Below are 22,619 nucleotides of genomic sequence, written 5' to 3'. Positions count from 1 at the left end.
CTCCCCTATTTACTTACAAGGCAGATCCCAGAGCCTGGCAGGCACTGATCTGAGTGGCCATTGCAATGGCAGGGGATGCATTTTCCCAAGAAGAGCCCCTTGGTGTCCCTGTAGTAACCTGGAGCACATTCCTGAGGGGACAGAAAAAGGCAGAGATCAGAAAAACAAGCCCGATACTTTTGGGAAAAGCAAAGAAATGAAATTATTTTCCATAACAGAATTCCCACAGGGTTTTACTGATGGAGAAGAGATTAAAGCAATGATGAAGATTTTTTCAGTGCAGCCCCTTTCTGCTCCTCAACACCAGGAGAGAACTGGCCAGAGAGAAGGATCCATTCCAAGGTACCACAACACCTGAATGATTTCCCCATCACGCCCCTTCCAGAAGGGCAGATACAACTCTTGCACCTCTCCCAAGTGCACAGTGTTGTGGTGGGGAATGATCCTTCCCGTGGAACAACCTGAGTTGTCATTGCAACTGAAACCCTCAGGAGTCAGACTGGAGGCTGCTGGTGCCTTGGCACCACTGCTTTSCACAAACATCCAAACCCACCAAGCACAAGGGATGGCTCAGACCCAAAATGTGACTGTGTGACTGTGCTCTGGTTGGCACMGCACATCCAGCTCCCCCTCACCTGGCAGGAGTCGCCCTGGTAGTTAGCTGGGCAGAAGCACAGCTCCACATTGCTGGCATGGACACCCGTGGCCGTGTCTGTCGCCGTCTCCAGCACCACGCGGCGCAGGGACACGGAGGAGGAGAGCTGGGAGAAGAGTGCCCKGATCTGCAGCTGCTCCAGGTTTGCCAGCACCATCATGAGCTCCTCTCTGGACACAGGGTTGTGTGTTTCTGTGTGCCTGAAGTTACCCTGGTGGAGAAAAACCTGACATTACTGGTAGGAAACACAGGCACGTGAACATCCAGCCTTGCCTCCAGCACCCTGCTGCTGGAATCTCTCCTTTCCACAGGTGAAACAGCCCTGGCAACACCTGAAATGCTGCATGAGGTCTGTGCTTTCCAGCAGCATGTGAGCACCTCCCTTGTGTGTGCAAACTCACCTCCACCAGCTGCAACCGGCCTTGGTGTGCCTCCCCTGGGGACRGGTAGGCACTTTCCAGGAACATGATGCTCATCTGATTTCCCTGGAAAAAGCAAGGAAGGAATAAGTCATTACCTCATCCTGCTCCTGATTAGCAGGGAGCACCAGGGAATTTCTAGGGCTGCACCTTCAAGATGACATCTGGCCGGGACTCCATGGGAATGAACACGTCACCCCTCCGAGGGTTGGAGTGCAGCTCGTAGCGAAGGTGCCCTCCATAGGAGGAAACCTGAGGGAGGGACAAATCCCATAAATTGCTGCAATTCCACACCACTGAGACAAGACAGAGATGTCCATATTCCACTACAGTGTGAGCAGCATGTCAGGCTGCTGCCACACGTGTTGGTGAGGCCAGCGTGGCTCCCCATTCTCTCACCTGGTCCCCAAGGTAGGAGCTGGGTGCAACCCAATAGAGCTCCTGGAAGGCATCTGGAAGGTTCTTGAGGTCAGCAGTGACGAGCTGCTCCCTTGGGCTCAGAGCTGTGGGCACTTCGTGGCGGTCGCTGCTCAGCAAAAGCCACCCATTCATGTCGACAAACTGGRGGGGAAGAGCAACTGTGGGACTTCTGGTGGAGTTACAGAAAGTATCTGGGTGTTGATGCTCCAGAAGGACAGCTCCCAGAGCAGCAGAAAGGGGAAAAACAGGCTCACACCTCACATGCATCCTGATGAAGCCATTGGAAGGCTGATCATCACCCCCGCCCAGCACATGAGACCCCAGAGACCAGGAAAAGGGGCTGAAAGCAGGAGATGGGCACAGGGAGTCAGAGAGAACCCTGCTCACSGTGGATCTTCAGTGGGATTAATGCAGGACAGAGACCCGAGGGCAGCAGGGAGCCAGGGGGATGGGGACACCCCACCCTGCAGGCTCTGGGGGCCCCCAGCCCCTCTCACCTCCGCTCGGTGTTTCTCGGCGCTGCGGCAGCGGTCGGTCGCACCAAAGCAGAAACACTTGGTGCAGCCCTTGGGGTTGTTGGCGTCCAAAGAAAACGTCCCCAGGCGGCAYTGGTCACACCTCAGCCCCTCCACATTTTCCTGAAAGACAAGCAAGGCTCAACAGTGTCAGCAGCTTCTCATGAGGCCTCAGTGGAGGATGGGGAGGCTGTCTGACTTATGAAAGCACAATGATTGATGCTGGAAGATGGCAGAGCAGTCCCTGAACAAGTTTGCCTGTACAGCACCCATCAAACATTAAATTCACCTGGAGAAAACACTTTTGAGCCCTACAAAGCAGCTCAGAAGCTGTTGGAGTCCTTCTGCTGCCATAAAGCCAACAGGGCTGACAGCTCCACCTGCAACAGGCTCTGACCCATGGCTGGGCTCAGACTGACCATCTCCCCCAGTGACAGCCCAAGGAGCCAACCTTCACGGCCAGGAGGATGGGGAAACAAGAGCTTTCAGGCTGCTCTGAGCCCACCACCCCGTGGGGCAGGCTGGCTGCAGCTCAGGCACGCTCCTTCCCCAGCCCTGCTGTGTCCGGCACGCTGGGCACACCCAGCCCCTGCCACCCCATCCAGAGCAGAGAGCCCAGCCAAGGAGAAAGGCACCGAGGGACTGACCTTGCAGTGACACTGCCCCGTGACAGGGTCACACACGCTGGCTTGGGTGCCAGCCTGGTGGCAGTCACAGCGCCGGCACTCGGGGTAGCGGTAATAGCCGGGGGCACAGAGGTCACACTGCCGCCCCACGATGTTGGGCTTGCACCTGGGGGGACACACGAGCCAGGAGAGCTTTCAGAGCTTTACCCCTCCCTGTTCTGCACATTTCCACCCTGCAGCTCGCCCATCACTCCAGCAGGGAGTGGGGATGCTGTTGGATGTCCCCAGGACAAGGCTCCCTCACCTGCACTGGCCGCTGTCCACATCACAGCCYGGCTCTGTCAGCTCCTGCACGCCGGGCCGGGAGCAGTTGCAGTCCTCACAGCCGATGAGGGGGTGGCAGCCGAAGGTTTGGGGCTCGCAGACAACGCACTCCGGCTTCAGGGTGTGCGGGGGGCAGATGCACTGCCCCGTCACCTCGTCACAGAGACGTGTCCCGCAGTCACAGGCTGCAAGGGGCAGGGAAGGGCTGAGTCTGGGGGAGCCAGAGCCAGGAACGTGGGGAAAATGGACACAGAGCAAGSGCTGGGAAGGCACAGCAGGAGCTGGGGACACTCACGCCTGCAGTTGGGGAAGCCCCAGTAGCCGGTGGCACAGCGGGAGCACTCGCGGCCGATGACGTTGGATTTGCAGGGACACTGTCCCCCAAAGGGCTGGCACTGGCTGCCCCGCGCCCCGGCCTCGTGACAGCGGCACGGCTGAGCCCCGTTGTTGTAGAAGAGGGACAGAGAGATGGCAGAGTCACGACAGAACCTCGAGGACGTGCTGGGGCTGCAGGGGAAGGAGGCAGGAGTCAGTGAAGCACATCCCCTCCACCCAAAATCCAGCAGGATCTCCTACGGGTATGGGGTCAGTGGGACAGAGAGCCCTGTGACACCGAGATCCCCCAAATATCGACATTTGGTCAACAGAAGGAAAGCCTTAACCAGCCCCATCCCTGCCACACATGAAGGGAAGGGAAGCTGCTCCCTGAGAACTGCAGCCTGCAGACACCCAAAGCCAAGGATCTCACTTGATGTAGAAGCTGTTGATGCCACAGCTGCTGATGAAATCATAGGACTTGTCCAGGGGTTCCTCCTGCAGGTACTGGGAGGTGTAGCTGTCCTCAGGCACCACAAGGATGTAATCCTGCAAGGCAAGGGCGAGCTGGGTGAGCCAGGCAGACATCAGACAGACAGACAGACACCATCCAAAATGACTGTAAAGTCCTTTAACCTTTCACCCTTTGCTGGGACAGAACCTAACACACCAAGTGCTGCAAAAACCCAGAGTCACCTCTCTGTTGGGGTCTGTCCATCAGGGTCCATCTAACCCAGTGCTCCACAYCAGGAGTGGCCCAAATTCACTGGACTAAAACCAGGCAGAATAATCCCAGAGCACAGCACTGGCTGTGTCTCAGCAGGGAGGCAGTCACTGTCATCTTAAATTTATAGACATGAAGGCACCTGGTTTCCAGTTCTGTCTTTCAGCCATCTATCCAAATTTTKCTCAATATTCTAGTCCTGTTGCCTGAGAGTAACAAGGGCTACCTGAACAATCAATATTATGCAGGTTTAAAATATTGCTAGGGTGGGAATAAGGCTTATTCTGGATTACCACAAACTATATATGCAAAAAACCAGCTTCAATTTCTGCCTTGTTTTGATATCAAAACCAGACAGGGAAGGACAATGGTCATAAACAGAAGCTGCCCCTGTGAATTCTGCCCACAACTCCACACCACTAAGGATGGAGATTACAACTTTGTAGGGGAGTTTAGAGACTGAGAGATGGTGGGAAACATTGCTGACAAAAATCCAAGGAAAAACTCCCTGCTGAGCCCTGCTGAAGCATCCTCTGGGAGCTTCCTGGAGAGAGGCTCACCAGCCACAGCTGCTTGCCCTCTGGCACTCGAACAACCACAGTCAGATCGTTATCAGTAACATCCAGGACGATTTGGTCCTCAGAAACCACCAAGCTCCTGCACCCGTAGCCATGTGGGCAGAAATTGGCATTGGTCTGACCTGAAAAGACAACAAATGTGTCAGTCCCACACATCCCTTAAGCCCCCACCACACCCTCCCTCGCTTTGGAAGGGATGAGTCAGTCTTGCTTTGTTTTTACAATCCAAAAAGAACCCACAGTTAYCCTCTGGCATGGAAAACTTGCAGGGCTTCTGCCAAGCAGCAGCTTCCCCAGGCCCCTGCCCTCCTCACCTTGCCAGATGCGCCCACCRTTGATCAGCACTTCCACGGGGAAGGTGGGGTGGTTGGGCTGGTAGTAGTGCAGGATGAAGGCGTAGCGTCCCAGGGTCTGGATGAGRCTGCTGAACACCACTGCAGCCTGCCCCAAAATGGGAGAACACAGACAAAAWTCCGTGTCTGACCCCTGCATTCACAGCTGGGATGTTTTTTAATTATTGCACAAATTTGTGCTCTTATTGCGTAACTGCCAGGTCTTAAGAATTTGGTGAATCAATCCCCACACTGAATCAATCCTGCCTCCACACTCCCCCCTCCAATGGTGCCACCCAAAAAACATTTCCTGGGATCCCATTGAACCAAACAGGGTTGGATGGAGCTAAGACAGGTGAGTCCACATGAATTACAGGTTCAGGGACAAGTTTGAAGTCCAGATTAAATTCCAAAAATGCTAATAGATAAAGTTTCAAATAAGGACCAGCAAGTCAGCCCAATCCACACCTGTGGGGACTGCAGGAGAATGAGCTCTGCTGTGGGGTCCATCGCTGTGGGAGGACGAGGAGCAGGCTCCACTGGGACCCCAGCTGGAGCCACATGGACAGCCTGAGMCAGGGGCACCTCTGGGGCGATGGGCAGAGCTTGGGCCCCCTCCAAAACAATTGACTGAGAAAGCTTCAAGAACCTGGAGGGGAYGCAGGAGCTGCTGAAAAACAAGGAGTAAACAGGGTGTGAGTATCTCCAGAAAGGAAAGAGGCAGGCTTTGGGGTCCTGGCAGGGAAGCACACCCTGTAGGTCCTGGTGGATCACACTGTGAGCATGGCTCAGCAGGAAGAACAGGAACTGGCATGGGCTAATTCCTCTGCAAACATTAATTCAAAGGAGCGGCAAAAGTTTGGATACAGCGAGTATCTTGCTGTAAGTGACAAAGCACAGGAATGCCTGTTTGGGATGACATTCAAGTGTCTGTCCCAGGAGGCAGTGTGGGGCTCAGCTATAGGGCCATCCGCCTGGCTCCATGCTCAGAACACACAGGTGAGCAGCTCTACCTCAACCAGGGATTGTTTTCTACTGAAGAACTTAACAAGGCTCTGAGCCCGAGGGAAATGGGGGAAACAAATGTTTTTGGAAACAGCCCCATTCATGCTAAAGCCACGGGGGACCCAAGACTCTCACCTGTTGGATGAGAAGGTGCCATGGACACTGATGCAGTGCACCTTCGGCTCGATGAGCTCCATGGTGAACTGTGCAGCGGGGATCAGGTACACTTTGTGCTGCCACCAGGAGAGAGACAGAYACCAGGTGAGGTGACAGCTGCTGCCACTGTGCCCCCCAGCCAGCAGGCACTTTGCTAATGCATGCAGGTCACACCTCTCTTTACCATCCCTTACTCCTTGGCACAAGCCTGAAGGCACWTAGAAGTTCCATACACTGACAGGATTTTTCTACCCCTAAATAAGCAACTGTGAATGCCTTAAAGATAAAAAAGGAACTGACCCAGTGCTGCTTCTTCCCATCATCTCCCCATTTCAATTCTCATTATCAACTTCAAAACACCCCACTGCCCACATTCCCCCTTGGACTGGTCATGACACAGACTGAGATCCAGCACCAGTCTGAACAGGACTGGAAATCCCTTTGACAGGCTGGTACCAACCCAGGCTTTTCTCCCTGTCAACAGAGCAGCCCTCAGAGGGAGCCTTACCAGGAAGAAATCAGCCAGATCAGAGGTGAACCGAACAGTGGCCTCTGAGGTGAGCTCAAAAGTTGCCATTCGACTCTGGGAATCCACRGCAATCCCTCGACAAAGGAAACTGTAAGAGAAACACACATCTTGAATACAGCCTTGAGCAGGGTCATGACCCATTTCTTGTCCTGCCAGCTATACGTCCTGAGGGGATTTACACAAAGTCCCTGGGAAGCTTTTGATGTTTTTCCTGGCCATTGGTAAGAGTGAACTTTCCCAAGGACACCCCAAACATTTGTTTCCTACTGCAAAGGTTGCAGCCCGGAGTTAGACTGGGTTTGACCTGTCTCCAATAAACCTGCCTGTGGGTCATTCCCTAAGTCAAGGTCCCCACCAACATATCCAGCTGTAAACAGAAGCAGCAGATTATCTCCTGGCAGAGGACTGTGCTGGCACAGGTTCACACTTCCCTGGGAGGGGATGGCCAGCCACTAAAATCCGTGTCCAGCCAGAATGAATTTGGACACGCAGAGCTTAGATGGACAGCACCAAGGCACTGCTTTATGAGATAAACCTGAAAGAGTTCATCTGGAGTGAGGGCTKTCCTCGCCATGGCAGAGAGCTGCCCCCTTTGCCCTCTCAGAGGTGCCCATACCTGTAGACACAGGGGTAGAAGGTGAACGTGCCCTGCTGTGTGGGTGCGTGCGGCGAGCTGACGGCGATGCCCACGCTCTGCAGGGCGTTGGTGTTGGCRTATTCCACCAGCAGCACGTACTTGCCAGGCTGGGCCAGGGGCAGGGACAGCTGCACTTCCACCTGGAGGACAGAGGGACATCAGGAATGTGTGCAGGACGCCTGAGCTACAAATCTGCAGCTCAGGGGGCAACACAACAAATCCCATCAAATCCCTGCAAACCTCTGCAAGCCAGGCACTGTTTGGGTGCCTGGAACAGGGTACACCAGCACAGGGCTGTAAAGCCTTTCTGGTCACCTGCCCAGGGGTAGGTAAAGCCCCAGACAGCAGGGGCAGAGGGGGGGAGTGCTGCAGTGTTTGGAGAGGGACAGAAGAGCAGTGCCACTCACRTCACTGCCACTGCAGGCGGCCATCCGGGGGTGGGAGGGGGTGATCTGCTCCGTGGGGCACAGCCTGGGCAGACGGTTGTCCAGCCTGCACACAGCATCCACCCCTGGCACGGCAGGGAAGCCCTCCAGGGACAGGTACTTGTACAACAGGCAGCTGGAAATACACGGGAAAGAATTGTTAGGTAGAAATATTACATCTTGATTCTAAAAGCCAAGAGCACCCACACATCCTGGGCCCAGCCAGGTTTGCACAAGGCTTTGGCCTCTCAGAAGGGCCGAGGAGCAGTTCTGGGGTCAGTGGGGAGCAGGACACTGGGCATTACAGSAGGGCAGTAACAACAAAGAACTTCTCTCCTTGCCATGGGATTTATCCTGGGGACCACTACTAAGGTGGCATGGACAACCAGCATCCAGAGAGCCCAGCCAGCCTTCTTGCCAACATGGAAGAGAGGGTCTGGGCAAGCAGATGCACTGAGAGGCTCCAAACACTACCAGAACGTTCATTTTAAACAGTCCAGCCACACTTCTCATTGTAGCCATCTTCCAGGACACATAACCACACACAGGCTGGCACAGGGAACCCAGCCTAGCAGAAAGGTGGGCTATCATCTCACAGGGTGAGCTGGCCCTCCAGGGTCCATCAGAAAACACAAACTGGCTGTGCCATGGATGAGGAGCTCTATGAAGTGGCTTTCTGAGCCAGTGCAAGTTTCATAAGCTTTACTGACCACAGCAAAGTGCTCTGTGAGGCATTTTTACTGCACCCCAGGGCATGGACCGTGCATATTCCTTAACCCCAGGCCAGGAGGAGCTGAGCAGACCCTACACACCACAAAGACAGGCARATCCTTACTTCTGGGTGGCTTGCTCAGGGGCAGGTTGGTAGGTACAAGGCTCCGTGACCTTCAGCTGCAGGATCGGTGCTTCATAGTACGAGCTGGGCAGCAGAACCAGATAGTCCTGGGAGGAGAAATGGCACAGGGGTTATGCTTGGGACACTCACCCCAGGGAGCTGTGAAGCTCCCATGGTCAGTGGAGCACAGGGCCTTACCAGCAGCACACCCTCTGCTTCAACAACCAGGGACCAGGTGCTGGGGTTGAGCACGAAGGGCTCCCCGAAGCTGTTCTGGGGCACGGTGACAAAGGCTGGCTCCGTGCTGGGAGCAAAGACAATCTGCTTGGTCTGCTCTGTGCCTGCAGAGGGAGGGGGGAGAWGCTGTGAAGGGACTGGGATGGAAATCCTGGGGCTGGGCATGGCAGGCTATGCTCAGGGAGGCAGCTCTGTGGCGCAGTGGGGAGTGATGGGGTCCCACTCCCTCGGTGCACCRCTACCCCACACTGTCCTGGCACTCTGAATCTGCTCTAGTGGGAGAAACAAACATAAATCACTGCATCCTTAATGCAAATCCAGAGCTCTCACAGTGTGCTCTGCATCCCCAGACTGCAAAGCACAGAGTGTTGCAAGCCAAGGAGCGTTTTGCCAGCTAGAAAAGGAAGGAACTCATCTGTGAAGAATTTATTGTGAGCCAGACAAAAAGCATTGCCCAGATTTGCTTTTCCTTAGGGATATTCTAACCCCAGCTCCACAGGCAAGACACTTGTCTTCTGGCAAACTTCCAGGCCCCCAAGGTGTGCTCCTGCCTTTCTTCCTGCCAAACACAGACTCTGCACATGAGATTTTCATTATTTTTAACTGACAGGACAGGATGGGGGTGAGGCCTGATCCTGCTGCTGCTGAGCAGCTCCTTGGCTCAGCTGACAGTCCCACAACATCTTCATTAAGGGATGCAATCACCATACAGCACCTAGAAGCAGACTGTGTGCCTGCCCTGTGGTCTCAGGAGCTTTGAAGAGCACAGGTGAGAGGGATTCACCAGGAATGGCTGCACAGTGAGCAGATGGGATGAAGAAGGAAGTGGGGAATGTGGCATTTTCACTGTCCTGGTGTGGTACACGGACATCACGGCACAAGACAGGAGGCCAAGAGTTAAAGCAAGGGCTTGTGCTGCTGCTGGGGTGGAAATAACCCCTTCCCACGTGTGGTAGCTCTGTGACATGTCTGGCATCAGCCAAGGCCAGAACCTCGCTTTTCCTGATGGGAAGCAGAGGTGAGGATGSAAGGAATGAAGAGATTTCCCTGAACAGGCACCAGGGCAGATTTCCTGACAGGCTGAAGTTTCACATCCCTTTGAAGCCATACACAACTCGAGCTTAGATGGCTTCTGGAGGTGGAGTGGAAGAAACCAGGCTGAAAATCCYACACTTGGAAAAGGCTTCCATTTTTGCCAAGTCACATCTTCCAACTTTACTTCTTCCCAGGCTCTTTGTCCTTTGCCATGTGAAGCGCATTTCATCCAGACAGGGGGTGGTTCAGCACTTCTGAAACCTCCCAAGGATGCTGCCCCTCCCAGGTCCTGCTGCTGGTCTATCAGTCTGCCTGCTTGCCTTCAGCACCAGAAAAATCACATTGCTTCTGCACAAGAAGTGAAACTCTTTTTAAGGCAAAGAGCTCTTCTGCAGAATGGGACAGATTAAATACCTCCTGACATGTGGTAGGATCCTAAAGCATGACCATGGCTCCTGGTTTTCTGCTGTGTAATAYAACTGGACATAAAAATAAGCTAGTTTTCCTCTTATTAAAAAAAAAGGCAGAAAAATAGTGTTTTGTCATTTCAAACCTTGTATATAACATCAAAGGCAGAACCTATGTCAACTCAAGACAGAGGAGAGAACTTCCATCACTGACAGATTAGGCAATTGATGTTGACAGCCTTGTGCTGAGCACGTGTGGTCTGCAGGAAGAGCTTCAGCAGGATGATTTGACTGTGGCATCCCGAGGAATAAAATCAACCAGCCAACCACCCACCACGGCCTCAGGTCTGCTCCCACGTCGAGTTGCTCAGATTGTTTCTCAGAATATTTGCTGTCCATATTTCCAAGTTGTTCAGCCATCTTTTGGTGGCTCTTGTCCAGCAGCTCGTGGCTCAGGGAGAGGACACTGCACCAGAGTGCAATTCCTGGATAACATGCACAATTCCAGGGCACTTCCAAGCCCCACACCACGTGTGAAGCCAGCAGCCAGGTTTGGGAGAAGCACATGGAAAAGGCAGGACAGCCATCTTCTGCTGCCAAAAACCACATTCAGCTGCCAAAGTTTGGATCCATTCCCCAGCTCTTGGCCCATTTTGGTTTTGTGGAAATTCTGCTCAGTTTTGCCTGGGACGCTGGGGTGATCTTGTCCCGTGCTGTCAGTCCTCAGAGCGCAGCCCCAGGGCTGGGCCTGCCTTGCTGCTGCCTTGGTAAATAAAAGGGGCTGCAAACTCAAGCCAGCCTTTGAGCTGGGAGGGCAGGACTAATGGGCAAAGCCATATGGAAGCGTCTTCTGGAAAGGATGATGCAGAAGGCTGCTGGGATGGGGAGGAGGTGGCGATGGCACAGGGAAGCAGAGCGGTCTGGGATCCTTACCTCTCCTTCGTGGCTGATAAGCTGTAATTTTGCCATACACAGTGGCCCCTCCTGAATTAATATACCTCAGGATGACATGGAACAGATAGAGCTCTGCCTCCTTCACGTCTACAGTGACTCTGATTTTATTCTGCAAAAAGCAAAAGAGCACACGGGGCGCACGTCACTGTGGGGGCAGCTCCTGAGCGCCCACCCGCTCTGGGGAGGGCCTGGCCCTCCTGCCCTACCTGCCTGCCTGCCTGCCTCTCTTCCCCCTCCCTCGCCAGCCCCTGGCACAGCTCTGACYGGCCACCTGGGACGGGCACACTCGGGACAGACACACCTCGGGCCGGGACAAGGGGCAGAGGAGCGGTGCCGCAGCGTGGGACGCTCTGAGTTAGTCTARAAGTGAAAAACGCACTTACAGTTGCCACAAACATTAAACTTTCCTTCCTCAACGACCGAGACCCTCCCTTCCACACTGGCGGGCCCCCGGCTGACGTAGCGGAAGAYGAGGCGGAAGAGGTCGGGGGAGGTCACATTGAGAGTCACCACTACCTTGGGCTGGTGGGAGAGAGAGAGAGAGGGGAGAGAAGCAGAGCACACCTTCAGTTACCGCCACCAGCAGCGCCGCCGGCTCGCTGCTCCCAAAGCCACATGCCACGAGGGGACAAGCACACCGACCCTACTCGCCACGCTGTGCCCAGCCAGAGAGRGCCATCCTGCCTGGGGAAGGGGCTGGCAAGGCTGTGAGCACACCTGGACCATGCTGGGGCACAGCCCAATGGGCTGGGGCGCACACCACGACAGGGGAAAGGTTGTCGCTTTTGTTATCAGCAGGTGGCTTTGGGGCTTTTGCCATAATCAGCTACCAGGTACTGAGGCTCCTACCCTTGTGTTTATGGGGCTCTGCCCAACTGCACACAGGAGAGGCTGGGAATTGAGCCCTTGTCCTTGGGAATTGTGCTGATGGACCACACAATTGACGACACATCAGTCCTCCGCCTGCCTGGACACTGCTTGGCAAGAGCCCGGCTGAGGAGATGCTGAGTTTGACCAACTTCAAAGAGATCTAGGCTTAAATAACCTCCTGCCCACAGGGCAAAGCTGGGATCTGCCCAGGGAGACTTCTAATGAGGGCTGTGCATTCCTCAAAGCTCCAGTGACACACCATCTTCCCACTGGAGAGCAAACTGGAAGGGTCTTGGTGACAACAAACTACAGGGAGACCTGCCAGCACAAAGCCACGTGCTAGCCCTTCTACCAAGGTCTGTTTCTAGCTCAAACACCAATCCTGGATGCAACATTAAAGCCACAACCTTGAGCTCCATCCTTAAGCCTTAAGGCTGGCATTTTCTCAAGGGATCCAAGGTGTTCACTGCTCAGCTCCTGACTAAAATCCAGTGGGGAACAGACCCTCTGTTATTCCACCTAAGCACAAAAATGTGAAAAGAACCAAAAGTACATGCACTAGAGTAAGGAGCATGTTACGTAGGACAAGACTGTCAGAGAATCACTGCCCTGCACTCCATCCCCAAACACACACACAATCCTGCAGGGGCCACGCAGAATAAACCACCAAGGAGAGAAAAAGACTCAACAGACAGAGCAGCTTCACTTCCAGGACTCACACAACTCCAGGTTAGTGTAAACCACTGCTACAGCAAACCAGCTAACAGCAAGGGCAAAGGCTGAAGGGTAACACGAGGTCCATGCTGACCATGGCAGCTGAGGARGAGGTGACTTATTTTTGGAAAGGGAGAAAAGGTTATGCAGAGTTATAGGAAAGAGCAGAGTCAGTTGAAAGAGGAACAAGGAAACTGAGGGACAGTGTTTATAGACATCCCTGTAAGTAATCACCATGCTACCACCTTGATCTAAATGGRTTAGGATGTCATGGGATTCCCAATTTAGGATCTTTCCCCTCATCAGTCTATGCCACCCTCAGCCCTACAGGAAATATCTGCACAAACAGGCTATATATATACACTGTGCTGTTTATGCTGGCCATCCTGTGACTTTGGGGGGCTCAGGAGCACTTGGGGTGGAAGATGTGTGCCAAAAGCACATCAGTCCTCCACCAGCCGCATCCTCCCCAGGAGGAGCCGGGCTGGGCTGTGGCCACSGGGCGTACCTGGATGGAGGACATCTGTGCATAGCCCCGCCAGCTGAAACCCTCGAACTCCAGGGGGTTGTAGCCGAAGCGCACGGCCCTCCCGGCCGGCGTGGTGCCTTCCTCCAGCTCGAACTTCAAATGGTGCAGGTCAGGGAAATAATGGTCCCGTGCAGGTCTGGGGAAAAGAGAGCGCACCGTCACCTGCTGAGCTCACCAAGGGAGCGGCGAGAGGACACCTCCGCCAGGCACCGACCGGTGGGACAGCAGCCAGGACAGGGGTCCCCATGGCAGAGGACACCATGGGAGGCAGGGCACGCCAAGGTGCAGCTTACTGGGTGCAGGTGGGACCCCGTGTGCTCTGGCGGCAGCGACAGGCTCCGCTGCGCTCCTCGCAGGATGGCCCCAGCGCCCCGCCGACGTCGCAGCGGCAGCCTGCGGACAGGAAGCGCCTGTTTACATTCCCGCCGCGCTAACGAGCTCCTGGTCGCTAATCAAAGGCGCATCCCAGCGGGCGGGGAGCCTGGGGCCACTATTTTTATTCCATTGTATCCGTTTTCACATTTGGCCCCGGCCCCACTTGGACGGACTCTCGTCCCACCTCAGCGCAGAGCTATTTCCAGGCGGGTGACGGAACGAGGTCTGCGAACACTCACGGCCGGCCGGGTGTCAGCCCTGCCACTGGCCACAGCCCTGCTCCCCCTTTCCAGCCCTGCCAGCACTGCCTGGGCTGTGGGAGCAGCCTGATCTCCTTTATCTCTTCCCATGGACACAATGGGGAGCAGCCAACCCTCCACACATCCCTGCCCAGTTGCTCCCAGCAGGAGGAAGGRGCACCGACCACCGCTGAATGTGACCAGTGGTTCAAACACATGGATTTCTGGCACCCAAAGGGGTACCCTACCTGGCTGATTGCTCCCAGCCTGACAGACCTGTGTCCAGTGGTGCAAAAGCAGCACCTCAGGTCTCCAGATTCACAGTAATCCCCAGCCCGTGCTCTGGGCAGTGGCACAGAATCACAGAATCATCAAGGTTGGAAGAGASTTTTAAGATCATCAAACTCCAACCATCAACCCAGCCCTACTACTGTAACCCCTAAAGCCCTTAATCACATCACCCCAAAACGATGGCCCAAAACAAGAGGTGGGACATCTCTTGCCCCTTCTCTCCAAGGTCAACAACCAGGGGTCAGTTGTGCACAGGGGTCATTCTTGTGGCCCCCTCGCTCACCGGACACATCACRAAGGGGGCTCACCTTGGCAGCCAAAATAATTTGCATTCTCCATGTTGAAGAAGCCRTCCCTGCAGGTGGAACAGAACTGCCCACACACGTTGGCCTTGCAGAAGCACTGCCCATCGCCCTGYGAGAGAAACAGCCATGGAAACTCGTTCCCTCCTGCTGCCTGTCACAGCTAAGCTGTTCCTCAGTTATTTGGGTTCTGGTGTGAGACACTGCAGAAGCATTTTGAGTTTCATGCTCCACATGGCTTCCTGCGCGTGGGTGGGCCAGATAAGGGCCAGATAACTTAAATTACCCAACWATGCAGGCAAACAAAAATCCAGGCRTCCTGGGACGGACCCAGAAATATTTAGGTGCCTAATTTATGACAGGTCTTAATCCCATGTTCTCATGCGAGCCCAGATTGTGGTGCAAGYGCTGAGAGCTCAGCGCCAGGGCCTCTCCAGCAGCTGTGGGGAGAGACAGAGCTGAACACTCCCAACACAGCAAACTCAGAGGAAGCAGAGGAGCAAACCCACCTGCCGGCACTCSGAGATCCCACTGATGGTGCCCTTGGTGTCACACTTGCAGCCTGAGGAGAGGGAGATGARCAACAAAGCCAGAAGGTCAGTCAGACCCTGATGGGGACAGCACCCACCACACCAGAGGACACTGGCTGGGGTAAGAGGAGCCAGAACTGGACATGTAGAAGGCAACCCTGCACAAGGGCTCACATTCCATTTTGGACAGCTACTSTTAAGGACACAACTACCAAAGACATTTGCTTTTTCTGCAAATTTGGCCAAGAAAAATTAGGAGTCTGCAGGGAGGGCTGAGAATGGCACAGCTCATTGCATGAGCCCCATGTTYCATCCCAAGCAAAAAGCTCCAGGCTCCAGCCTTTCCCTTCTCCCTATGGGGGTTACCCAGAGCACTCCAGCTTTGACTCATCCCTTTGGGGGGATGGAAGAACGGGCATCACTTCCAATCCAGATGATGCCCACACACTTGGGTTTGGGTCTTGCACCATTACAGCACAGAGGGGATTTTTGGGGGCCGTGCAAATGCCATTTCCTTACTCAGGCAGCCRTAGGGGTTCTCTGGGGTCAGGTTCCAGTATCCAGGCTTGCATCTGTCACAAGCTGGGCCTTCAACGTATGCCCGACATGCACAGGAGCCCTGGAGAAAGGGAGGGGCAGAAAATAGCAGATGAGGATTTGCAGGACAGTGCCTGAACGTGGGGTCTGCTGCTCTCAGGCCGAGCTTAAGGAAGGACTTGGCCAAAATCAGATAAAGCTGATCATACAAAAACAACCTGCAGGGGTTGTGGTGGGGTCACTGGATACTCACTGGGACCAGTGAGGGATCTGCAGTCTCCAACCCCGCTGGGTTACAGGAGCCCACTAGAAAAGAGGGGTACAAGGTTGGATTTACAGAGCTACTCACCCCCTGGCCGTCCCTAACTGGGGTTATTTCTCCCCTTRCAGAGCTTTTGGGGGATGATTAACCCATTTACCAGCACCCAAGACACCAGAGAAACCAGGGAAAAGGGGTTACCTTCGCAGTGGGGGAATCCATAGGCACTGGGCACGCAGCTGTCACAGCGCAGCCCYGTCACCTTGGGCCGGCAGCTGCACTGCCCCGTGTCCTGGTCACAGGTGTCGTGCAGGGAGCCCTCCCGGGAGCACTGGCAAGCTGCATAAGAGAAATGTTGGAGCTGCAGGGACTCCTGCATTCAGGGATCCCAGCAGAGCCTCTTTTGTCTGCCTGACCTTCACCAAAAGCAGACACAAATGCAGGTTATAAATAAAACACATGCATTCTTTGCTTTTGGTTAAAATCACCCCATTTTTTAAGAAAAACAATAGAAGCTTCAATGTTTACCACACCCATTCATATACATTCATATACATTTATGYGTATTCCAGAGGCAGGGAAGAGCTTTGGTTGAGGAGAAAGGGAAAGAGTGATCTCATCCCCCAAAAGTCAGTCACCAGGGATGAACCAGACCCTACAGAAGCCCAAACACGCAAGAGCAGCATTTGTCCATCAGGGCCTGCCCTGTGGGTGTCCGATGTGGGCAGCAGGGTGAGGGCAGGGCAAAGATTGCACAGCTTCTGCACGACCTGCTGGCCATGAACGCACAGAGATCCCACTGCCCTATCACAGGAAAGGTCAGCAAGCTGCCAGGGAGCTGCCCCTGCCCTCCTGCCCAGCCAGCACTCCTCAAATCCCTGCCAAAGGAGACATTCTAGGCTGACACCCCCCGACTGGCTAACAGCAAAAGACTGCTCAGAAAACAACAGATTTTAAAAAAAACCGAAAGAATCAGGTGGTTCTTTTCTTTCCTTGCTGCGGGTTTCCTACAGCTCTGCAATGTGGACATGGCTTTATGAGACAAAAAAAAAAGTGGCTACTGAACTCCTGAGAGACCATTCCATCTCTGCCTCCAGCCTCTTCAAAGGCATATTGCCGGCATCAGCATTTGGGAGGAGAGCTCTGCCAGCTGGCACGGCTCAGGAGGCYGCATTTAGTACACTGCAAGAGGGTGATGATGCTCTTTTGTTGCTTCAGGGAAATTGTATCACGGATTACTTTTTAATGAGCAGTAAATTCTTGCTGGGAGTCATCAGAGTACATCTGGCTTCCAGTCGGGACTGCTGACAGGGAGGGAGATGGGGACACTCTGCCCATGGCTGGAGGGGCTGGTCAGAGCATTTGGGGCTGCAGGCACCTGCCACAGGCATTGCTCAGTCCTGGCACCAATGCAGGAGCATTGCAGTGCCCAGGGAAACGGACAGGATCAGAGAATCATAAAGGCTGGAAAAAACCTCAAGGATCATCATCCAGCTGTTCCCCCAGCACAGCCAAGCCACCACTACACCATGTCCCCAAGTGCCACACCTACGTAGCTTTTCAATCATCCCAGTGATGGTGTTCCACCACTGCCCTGCACAGCCTGATCCAAYGCTTGGCAATTGTTCTGGTGAAGAAATCTTTCCTAATATCCAACCTAAACCTTCCAGGGTGCAGCGTGGGGCTGTCTCCTCTTGTCCTGCCACTTGTTACTTGGRAGAAGAGACTGACCCCAGTCTGGCTACAGTCTCCTTCGGGTGTTTGTGGAGAGCAGTGGGGTGGTACTCACATGTGCAGCTGGGGTATCCGTAGAAGCCCAGGGCACACTGGTTACAGGTGTGTCCTGCAAAATTCCCGTGGCACCGGCACTGCCCCGCTGGGCTGCAGTTGTTGTCCACAGCACCCCGGGAATCGCAGGAGCAAGCTGTGAAAGCAAGGCTCTGATGATCCCTGYGATCTGTGACCATGCACTGCAGTCTGAACTGTCATTCAGCCCCCCAGGAATGAGCYGTTTCCATCAGAATTACATTAATTTCTTAACTGAYCAGCAAATSACAYAATATTTTCAGGGCCAYCCCAGGAAAATGCCACAGAGCAATTTTGACAGCCCATTCAATGCTCCCCAGCAGTTTAGTAGGTTAATGCACTAAAATGACACACAAAATAGGCACAAGCTGAGACACCAGGTCACAGCAGGGCTGCGATGAGGAAGTGTGACTGATAAAACCCGCCCTGTCTTCCAAATTTCGCTATGATCCATGACCTCCAAAACAAACCTGCCAAATTCACAGTGCACACCACATGGGGCTGACTCTGAGAAGCACCCAAGTCTAGCAGGAGCAGGTGTGTTTTTCAGAGCAGCTGGAGGCTGAGGTTCTCACCGTAGCAGTGTGGGTAGGAGTGGTGCCCAGGGCTGCACTGCTCGCACCGTGGCCCCGCGAATTCGGCTCTGCAGAAACAATTCCCGGCGGAGTCGCAGCCCCCCGGCAGCGTCCCGACCGCGCTGCAGCCGCACACTGCAACACAGGGAAACCATCCACCCTGAGCTGCGAGCTGGGCCACACATCAGGGCARAATGCCTTCTTCCTGAGCCTCTCACACAGGCATTAGCTGCTGCTTTAAGCGCTCGAATCACCAATCTCTGCCCTGTGACATGTATTCTCAAAAAAACCCAACAAAACCATGGTCCAGTCAGTCCTTCAGCCCCCTGCCAGGGGACTGTGGCTGTGTCCCCACCCAGGCTGTGAGGGACAGACACTCACGCTGGCACAGAGGGTAGTTGAAGTAGCCTGGAGCACACTGGTCACACAAGTGTCCTTGGAACCCCGTCCGGCACAGACACTGCCCGGTCTCGCTGTCACAGCTGCCGTCGTACTGACCAGGGCCCGAGCACTGGCAGGCTGGAAAGCAACAGGGCACCAGTAAATAAGCAGGTTTTTTATCTTTAGCCTKCCCAGGAAAGGAACCGAGGGTCTGTTCCTCTGGGGTAGAAGAGCTGCTGCTGGAGAAACCATGGGGAACAGAGCTGAGAGCAAGCATGCCTGGCCCTTTGCTCACGTCCATAGAAAATTCCTCTAGAGCCCTCCACACCGTGGGAGCACACTGGAGGGTCAGGGCTGGCTGGAAAACAACAGCCAAAGAGCAAAAGCCACAGGAATTTGTCACTTGGAAGTGGGGCAGGAGAATTCCTCCTCTCCAGCACGGGTGGAAAACAAGCAGAAGCCCATCAGGGCGAGCCTGGGGACTCCGTCCCGGTACTCACGCTGGCAGCTGGGTCCGTAGTGGCCTGGGGCACACTGGTCACAGTGAGTTCCCTGGAAGTTGGGCTTGCACACGCACATTCCCAGCCGGGGATCCCTGCGGCACGCGTTGCCCTGGGTGCCGCCCGCGTAGCAGTCGCAGTCTGGGTGGGGACACACACGGCTGTCACAGAGCTTGGAGGGGCCTCAAGGGCAGGGCAGGAGCTGCCACGAGAGGCAGCTCAATGCTCCAGCATTTGCCTCCATAACCCTCCCATCAGATGGAAATGTTTTGATCAAACCAGGCTCCATGGGTGAAGGTGCAGGGTGGGCAACAGGGCAATGCACAGGGCAGGCAAATCTGCTCCCACCAGCCCAGACTGAGCTGATTCAGGGTAGAGTGAGAATAATCAGAGCTTTCAGCTAACCCTGGGTTTCCCTCTGGTCACCCCAAGCTCAGCTGCACCCTTGACCATTCCACTGCCAGGGCAGGGTGCTCTTGGGCAGTGCCGAAGCTCTGAGCCAGCCCTGCTGTCACCAACAGCAGTGGTGTGGGGTGCAGGGCTGGGAGAAGGAAGGATAAACATCATCCAAGAGCTACAGGGAGGGGGAGGTGGGAAAATGAGAAGGGAAGTGAGAAATTCCAGCTCAGGAAAGAAAAAACCTGGCTGGAAGATACAGACTTCAAGATATCAGAAGGAAGGAAAAGGTTATCTGGAGCTTGCTGGGGAGCATGAGACAGGGGAGGATTTGGTGGGAAAAAAGACCAAATTAAGCACGAGGGAGCAGATGAACTGAGAGGAGTGAGCATGAGAAGGGAGGGAGGTGGAGGGAGCAGGGAKGAGCTTTCTAAACACCAGAGGAAGTGACACAGAGCGAGTGGCTGCCTGTGCTCGACCCTTCAGAAGTGCCCAGAGCAGAGCTCCCAGCTCAGCCACAGCCCCCCAATGACTTTTGTGGGGGTTTTTCACAGGGAGGCCAGAAGGGACATCCCCACACGGCCTGGACCCCGAGAAAAAAATCACACCAGGCCAGAGTTTCCATGTCTATAAAAAGGGAAATTGTAAGTCAAAGACTTACACTGGATGGGGAGGTGCAACAGAAATGACAGCACTGCCAAAGCACCAAGGAAATSTGAATTACTTACTTATGATCTGTCCTGCAGGCAGCACTTGCTCTCCAGTATCGTTGTGGGAGAAAGCTGGAACAGCTGTGCAGAGAAAGAGATATGGCACAGGTCACCACACACAGTCAGAGAAATCCTGCCCGAGTATCAGGGGCTTGACAGTCCCAGAGCTGAACAGGCTGAAGATTGGGAACACTGGAACAAAGTACAGGTACCCCACCAAAAAAACAATCCATGACAGCCCCTTTTGACCTGTCTTTCACAGAAAGTGAGAGATGAAACTCCAGCCAAATGGGAAGCTCCAGTCCGCTTTCACCCAAGCCAAATGTAAACTTGTGCCCACCTGAGAGAACTCCTCCTGGGACAGGAGCACCACGTGGCATGGGGAAAAGACACCCCAAGAGCCACAACTAGAGCTGCTGGCCCTTCCCACAGCTGCAGGCTCTGTGGGCTCCCAGATGTGACCCTCCACTTACGGTAGCAGTGGGGGAAGTTGAGGTAGCCCTCGGCACAGGCGTCGCAGTGCTCCCCGGTGTAGTTGGGTTTGCAGTAGCAGCGCCCGGTGAGGTCCTCGCAGGTGCCGTCGGTGAAGTCGGACTCGCAGTTACAGCCTGCAGAGAGGGACAGGGACAGGGACATGTCAGCAGCAGTGTCACTGAGGAAAAGCTCTCAGCCCAGCCCTCCAGCCCTCCCCAGTGTCAGCAGATCCAGCAGGATGTTCACTCACGGTAGCAGATGTACGGAGAGTCGATGGGGTGGTCAGGGGATCGGTAATATCCTGGGATGCACCTCTCACAGTTAATGCCAGTGGTGTGATGCTGAAAGACAATGGTTAGAGAGGCATCAGTTCCATCTTCCAGCTTCACCAACAGCCCCAGGTCACAGAGGAAGCAGCTCAGCACACTGAAGACCTAAATCTGCTCCAAATTCCACATACACCGATGTGGAAACAAAGCATTTCCTGCAAACTGTACCCTCCCATAAACACAGAGTGAGTTTCATGTTCATATCTGACCTYGAACCCACTTCACTTCCTTCAAGCTGTAAAATATCTTGACCACTTTGTGCCTGGATGATGGGAGCAACCTGTTTCCTCTCAGCAAGGAAGCAGAGCCAGAAGTTTCACGCCAGTGCTTGAATTACCCACGTCACAGGCAGTGTCACCTTGGGGAGGGAAGAGCTGCTTTCTCACTTTCACAGAGACTGAAGACTGGCATTTTGGTGGGCATAGAAAGCCAGGCAGCACCTGAGCATGGTGAATTAGGCAGGGATTTCCCAATATGCTGGGCAGTAACCTGTTCCTCCCAATTCTCAGCATGCTAAAGCTTTAGGAAGGCAGTGGGACAGCCAAGGGACAGCCAGAAATGCAAGTGCTGCTCTCATTACTGGTCCACACTCCTTGAATCCACAGCAAAGTGACTAAATTTCCAGGAGAGACCTAATTTAGATAACAGAGGGGCTTGGTGGAGGTCCCAGTGAAGCTGAACTCCAGGCTGACAGTGGAAACCAACACCAACATTTGCACCAGCCTTTCCCACAGGAACTCTGTGGGCCTACCTGGCAGTCAATGCAAACACCTCCCCCTTCAAACTTGTCCTCACGACTCCTGCTGGCTTTGTGTCGATCCACCTCGGGGTCGTAGTAGCAGTCGTAGGCATGCCCATTGCAATTGCAGGCTGAAATACAAAAMAATGTGAGCTAAACCACCCATCCTCAAAGGCCCTGCAGTCAGCAGCTGCACCTCAAGATGTCAATTCTCCCTCCTGGGTTTGATGCTGGATGGGCTATTTTTCCATGRGGAAAGATGCCTGAATACATCTGGAGGGTTACATGATCTCCTGAGCTCTCTCTGAAGCCTTTCAGTTCAAAAACACAGAAGCAGCAACTCCCTTGCAAGGTCTGGTCTGTAACCAGGAGAGCTCAGCGGGCACAAAATCAGCAGTAAAATATGTGCAGGCGTGTATGGACGAGAAAGAAAAATTACCACACTGTGGGGCCTCGAGAAGTGAGGCTTAGAGAGCAGCATTCTTGCCTCATTTATCTCGCCCTGGACAGGAGTGAGCTGTAAAATCCAGCACCCCATGAGAGTGTGGTTTACAAACTCACAGGATTAAGATCCTTTGCCACCCTGTGTTTCTGAGACACCGTGCGGTGCAGCTCTGTGCTCCCAGAGCAGCAGAAATTCCACTGTCAGCACTGACCAAAGGTTCCTCCAGACAAATCAAGATGTCCTGTGTGTAAACACATCCAAACCTAATTCATCTCACAGACAGAATTGRGCAACGAGGCTCGTCTGCACGAACCCTTGGACACACAGGAGGAGCTGCAATGCAGAGCCAAAATCCCACGTGGATCTTGGAAGCTTCCCTGTGTGAGCCTCACCTGAACATCACCAAACACTGTGCAGAATCCTCTCTGAGGTGCCAGTGCCCCCCAATTCCCCCAGTCACACACAGAACCAGCCCCTCCAGCCCAGTGAA

General features: G+C 54.2%; 1 protein-coding gene across 3 annotated transcripts in view; it reads right to left on the bottom strand.

Moving 5' to 3' along the window:
- LAMA5 (laminin subunit alpha 5) overlaps positions 1 to 22,619 on the bottom strand; it is an 83,012-nt gene that overhangs the window by 16,125 nt on the left and 44,268 nt on the right. Inside the window, exons 8-42 of one of the 3 annotated variants that reach the window (XM_057379952.1) lie at positions 21,697 to 21,815; positions 20,867 to 20,957; positions 20,616 to 20,750; positions 20,161 to 20,223; positions 19,037 to 19,177; positions 18,537 to 18,674; positions 18,156 to 18,290; positions 17,564 to 17,698; positions 15,976 to 16,113; positions 15,769 to 15,821; positions 15,498 to 15,597; positions 14,958 to 15,010; positions 14,455 to 14,560; positions 13,535 to 13,634; positions 13,221 to 13,377; positions 11,512 to 11,650; positions 8,694 to 8,836; positions 8,496 to 8,602; positions 7,643 to 7,796; positions 7,215 to 7,375; positions 6,578 to 6,686; positions 6,049 to 6,146; positions 5,377 to 5,578; positions 4,891 to 5,017; positions 4,559 to 4,698; positions 3,708 to 3,823; positions 3,255 to 3,466; positions 2,940 to 3,144; positions 2,657 to 2,801; positions 1,992 to 2,132; positions 1,474 to 1,635; positions 1,225 to 1,326; positions 1,057 to 1,140; positions 636 to 866; positions 18 to 131 (exon numbers count right to left, since the gene is read on the bottom strand). In XM_057379952.1, coding sequence (XP_057235935.1) covers positions 18 to 131; positions 636 to 866; positions 1,057 to 1,140; positions 1,225 to 1,326; positions 1,474 to 1,635; positions 1,992 to 2,132; positions 2,657 to 2,801; positions 2,940 to 3,144; positions 3,255 to 3,466; positions 3,708 to 3,823; positions 4,559 to 4,698; positions 4,891 to 5,017; positions 5,377 to 5,578; positions 6,049 to 6,146; positions 6,578 to 6,686; positions 7,215 to 7,375; positions 7,643 to 7,796; positions 8,496 to 8,602; positions 8,694 to 8,836; positions 11,512 to 11,650; positions 13,221 to 13,377; positions 13,535 to 13,634; positions 14,455 to 14,560; positions 14,958 to 15,010; positions 15,498 to 15,597; positions 15,769 to 15,821; positions 15,976 to 16,113; positions 17,564 to 17,698; positions 18,156 to 18,290; positions 18,537 to 18,674; positions 19,037 to 19,177; positions 20,161 to 20,223; positions 20,616 to 20,750; positions 20,867 to 20,957; positions 21,697 to 21,815 — 4,556 coding nt within the window. Of the gene's footprint in view, positions 1 to 17; positions 132 to 635; positions 867 to 1,056; positions 1,141 to 1,224; positions 1,327 to 1,473; positions 1,636 to 1,991; positions 2,133 to 2,656; positions 2,802 to 2,939; positions 3,145 to 3,254; positions 3,467 to 3,707; positions 3,824 to 4,558; positions 4,699 to 4,890; positions 5,018 to 5,376; positions 5,579 to 6,048; positions 6,147 to 6,577; positions 6,687 to 7,214; positions 7,376 to 7,642; positions 7,797 to 8,495; positions 8,603 to 8,693; positions 8,837 to 11,107; positions 11,238 to 11,511; positions 11,651 to 13,220; positions 13,378 to 13,534; positions 13,635 to 14,454; positions 14,561 to 14,957; positions 15,011 to 15,497; positions 15,598 to 15,768; positions 15,822 to 15,975; positions 16,114 to 17,563; positions 17,699 to 18,155; positions 18,291 to 18,536; positions 18,675 to 19,036; positions 19,178 to 20,160; positions 20,224 to 20,615; positions 20,751 to 20,866; positions 20,958 to 21,696; positions 21,816 to 22,619 lie in introns of all 3 variants that reach the window. The other 2 variants (XM_057379953.1, XM_057379954.1) reach the window with 2 other exon arrangements.

Source organism: Malurus melanocephalus, unplaced genomic scaffold, assembly GCF_030028575.1.
Source record: "Malurus melanocephalus ecotype Western Australia unplaced genomic scaffold, MMel_1.1 scaffold_428, whole genome shotgun sequence".
Taxonomy (NCBI): domain Eukaryota; kingdom Metazoa; phylum Chordata; class Aves; order Passeriformes; family Maluridae; genus Malurus; species Malurus melanocephalus.
The sequence above is the reverse complement of the archived record's forward strand: the minus strand, read 5'-3'. Positions and strand labels throughout refer to the sequence as shown.